We start from the raw sequence: 3756 nt of genomic DNA, 5'->3' as shown, positions 1-3756 counted from the left end.
TTTTCAACCTTTGGATGAATAACGTCGCAAAGTGGACCCATCTATCATCTGTGCAAAACACGACGCCGAGGCTACTTCATTGCGTCTGTCTGATTAGCCATTAGAAATCTTATCGCCTAACCCTATGTAATTGCCTCATTGAAATCCGGTTTCACCTCTCAATCGGTTGACTTCTCGGCTAATAAAAGTGTCGGCATTTTTCCCACACCTCATATATTACCTTGATGTAAACACACATGTCAATTTGCAGTTTTTTTGCCATTTTTCATCATTTTACCTATTTTCCCCTATAAAAAGCATTCAACAACAGCTACTTTTGTCCCACTGATTTGAAACCTTCTTCTTGAATGCCCTCCTTCATTCTGACCTCCAGAGCATTTGATACTCAGAACGTAGCAGCACCCGAATATTCTTTGTCCAGAAAAACATCTCTTTTAGTCCCCAAAAAAGGAAATCTCTTATTGCTCTTCTCTCTCTCTCTCTCTGCACATTATGGCAAAGCATCCATAAAACGGTTGCCCAAATAATAAAATGGCGCACACAGATCGAGACTAAAGGACCTTTTGTGGGTCATAACTCGGCTTTGGTAGGGTCATTCAGGCAGTTCATTCCATCAACTGTTGTTGTGCCTTAAATGGAGACGAGGCGCGTCAATTCTTGGTATATGGCGAACAATCAGTTTCTCGTTGAGATGCTTTCGTCTACAAACGTCGAGATGTCGACACTTAAGAGGTGGGACCTTCAGGAAAGTCAATAAATCCAAGTACTTAAAAGTTTCCCGTGCCGTATATTTTTCGAAGACCCAAATCTAAACTTATCCAAATGCTCTCGAAAACAACTTCCAATGTTTTATCAAGGATGTATTTTACAAGAAGGAATGGTCCAAGTCATGGACATTGCAAATTCACCTGATGACTGCATTTATTCATCGCGATTTGAAATGTTTCAACTTCTTTCAGAGGTGGTGACAGTTAGCCTTTTTGGCTGGGGGTCAAACTTGGAAATTTCACAGATTCTTTGCAATCCCCACTTGGACGATCGGCAACAAATGTCCCACAGTTGTTGGGTGTCACTTACTTAGTGAAACGGCAACGGGCAATTAAGCCAACGACAACACTCACATAATCCCACACACAAATACACACATACATGGATACGTGGGAATTTTGAAAACGTCAAATTGTTGAAACTACTTGCTGATCCCGATTTCCCTAATGGCACAGACACTTGAAGAACCACTGCTGCCTTGGAAATTTTAAAACTCCTCTTTTTTCAGAGGTGTCTTTTACTAAAAGGGAATGGAAATTAAGTTAACTTAAATTGAAGAAGTGCTTTTTCCCATCCACTCATATCAAAGCCCTTTGTTGACTGAATTTTGGGGGCTTGTTTCACCAAATTTTGATAAATTGTCCGCAAGAAAGCGGCAATTATGCTTGTCTTTTAAAAATGCAACAAAACTTTTTCCCAATGACTTTAACCTACCCTCTGGGTAGGGACACATCTCGGCATATTTAAAAGTCCTATTTGCTACTTTTAATTAAATAAAATAAATAACAAAAGCAGTCTGAAACTCCTTTTTTGCACTTGGATACCCATTAACGACTTCTGCTCCCCCAGGATGTGGAATTTCCCTAGAAGTAATTTCTTTTAAAAGCAAAAGGATGACTGACAAAATGGGTGAAGCAATTACATTTTGGGAGGGTAGGGGGCAGAGGTCCTTTATCCCCCTCCCATCTTGTTTGAAAGATAGAAGGCGAGGTCTGCAGTGGACCCGCTTTCCCTCCATCAATTATCCCTATGGGGCCGACTTTTTTTTTCAACCTTTGGATGAATAACGTCGCAAAGTGGACCCATCTATCATCTGTGCAAAACACGACGCCGAGGCTACTTCATTGCGTCTGTCTGATTAGCCATTAGAAATCTTATCGCCTAACCCTATGTAATTGCCTCATTGAAATCCGGTTTCACCTCTCAATCGGTTGACTTCTCGGCTAATAAAAGTGTCGGCATTTTTCCCACACCTCATATATTACCTTGATGTAAACACACATGTCAATTTGCAGTTTTTTTGCCATTTTTCATCATTTTACCTATTTTCCCCTATAAAAAGCATTCAACAACAGCTACTTTTGTCCCACTGATTTGAAACCTTCTTCTTGAATGCCCTCCTTCATTCTGACCTCCAGAGCATTTGATACTCAGAACGTAGCAGCACCCGAATATTCTTTGTCCAGAAAAACATCTCTTTTAGTCCCCAAAAAAGGAAATCTCTTATTGCTCTTCTCTCTCTCTCTCTCTGCACATTATGGCAAAGCATCCATAAAACGGTTGCCCAAATAATAAAATGGCGCACACAGATCGAGACTAAAGGACCTTTTGTGGGTCATAACTCGGCTTTGGTAGGGTCATTCAGGCAGTTCATTCCATCAACTGTTGTTGTGCCTTAAATGGAGACGAGGCGCGTCAATTCTTGGTATATGGCGAACAATCAGTTTCTCGTTGAGATGCTTTCGTCTACAAACGTCGAGATGTCGACACTTAAGAGGTGGGACCTTCAGGAAAGTCAATAAATCCAAGTACTTAAAAGTTTCCCGTGCCGTATATTTTTCGAAGACCCAAATCTAAACTTATCCAAATGCTCTCGAAAACAACTTCCAATGTTTTATCAAGGATGTATTTTACAAGAAGGAATGGTCCAAGTCATGGACATTGCAAATTCACCTGATGACTGCATTTATTCATCGCGATTTGAAATGTTTCAACTTCTTTCAGAGGTGGTGACAGTTAGCCTTTTTGGCTGGGGGTCAAACTTGGAAATTTCACAGATTCTTTGCAATCCCCACTTGGACGATCGGCAACAAATGTCCCACAGTTGTTGGGTGTCACTTACTTAGTGAAACGGCAACGGGCAATTAAGCCAACGACAACACTCACATAATCCCACACACAAATACACACATACATGGATACGTGGGAATTTTGAAAACGTCAAATTGTTGAAACTACTTGCTGATCCCGATTTCCCTAATGGCACAGACACTTGAAGAACCACTGCTGCCTTGGAAATTTTAAAACTCCTCTTTTTTCAGAGGTGTCTTTTACTAAAAGGGAATGGAAATTAAGTTAACTTAAATTGAAGAAGTGCTTTTTCCCATCCACTCATATCAAAGCCCTTTGTTGACTGAATTTTGGGGGCTTGTTTCACCAAATTTTGATAAATTGTCCGCAAGAAAGCGGCAATTATGCTTGTCTTTTAAAAATGCAACAAAACTTTTTCCCAATGACTTTAACCTACCCTCTGGGTAGGGACACATCTCGGCATATTTAAAAGTCCTATTTGCTACTTTTAATTAAATAAAATAAATAACAAAAGCAGTCTGAAACTCCTTTTTTGCACTTGGATACCCATTAACGACTTCTGCTCCCCCAGGATGTGGAATTTCCCTAGAAGTAATTTCTTTTAAAAGCAAAAGGATGACTGACAAAATGGGTGAAGCAATTACATTTTGGGAGGGTAGGGGGCAGAGGTCCTTTATCCCCCTCCCATCTTGTTTGAAAGATAGAAGGCGAGGTCTGCAGTGGACCCGCTTTCCCTCCATCAATTATCCCTATGGGGCCGACTTTTTCTCTCTTCATTGGCTGAAAAATGAAGGAGAAAAATAAGCCCTCCATGAAGATTTTCTCGCTTTTAGGTAATATACCATTGCATGGACTAAAAGACCGCACAAATTTTGTACCGATTTTCGCTCCTGGGTG

General features: G+C 40.5%; 1 protein-coding gene across 1 annotated transcript in view; it reads left to right on the top strand. All coding sequences in view use genetic code 11, as the record gives it.

The window, feature by feature from the left end:
• Positions 1-1446: 1446 nt before the first annotated feature.
• Positions 1447-3756, top strand: part of EGR_10513 (hypothetical protein) — a gene marked incomplete at both ends in the record, with an annotated part of 7689 nt that continues 5379 nt past the window's right edge. Inside the window, 2 exons of the mRNA XM_024499762.1 lie at positions 1447-1489; positions 3140-3302. Coding sequence (XP_024345836.1) covers positions 1447-1489; positions 3140-3302 — 206 coding nt within the window. The remainder of the gene's footprint in view (positions 1490-3139; positions 3303-3756) is intronic.

The sequence above is a fragment of the Echinococcus granulosus genome, assembly GCF_000524195.1.
Source record: "Echinococcus granulosus chromosome Unknown EG_S00227, whole genome shotgun sequence".
Taxonomy (NCBI): Eukaryota; Metazoa; Platyhelminthes; class Cestoda; order Cyclophyllidea; family Taeniidae; genus Echinococcus; species Echinococcus granulosus.
Note: the sequence above shows the minus strand (reverse complement) of the source record. Positions and strands in the feature narration are given on the sequence as shown.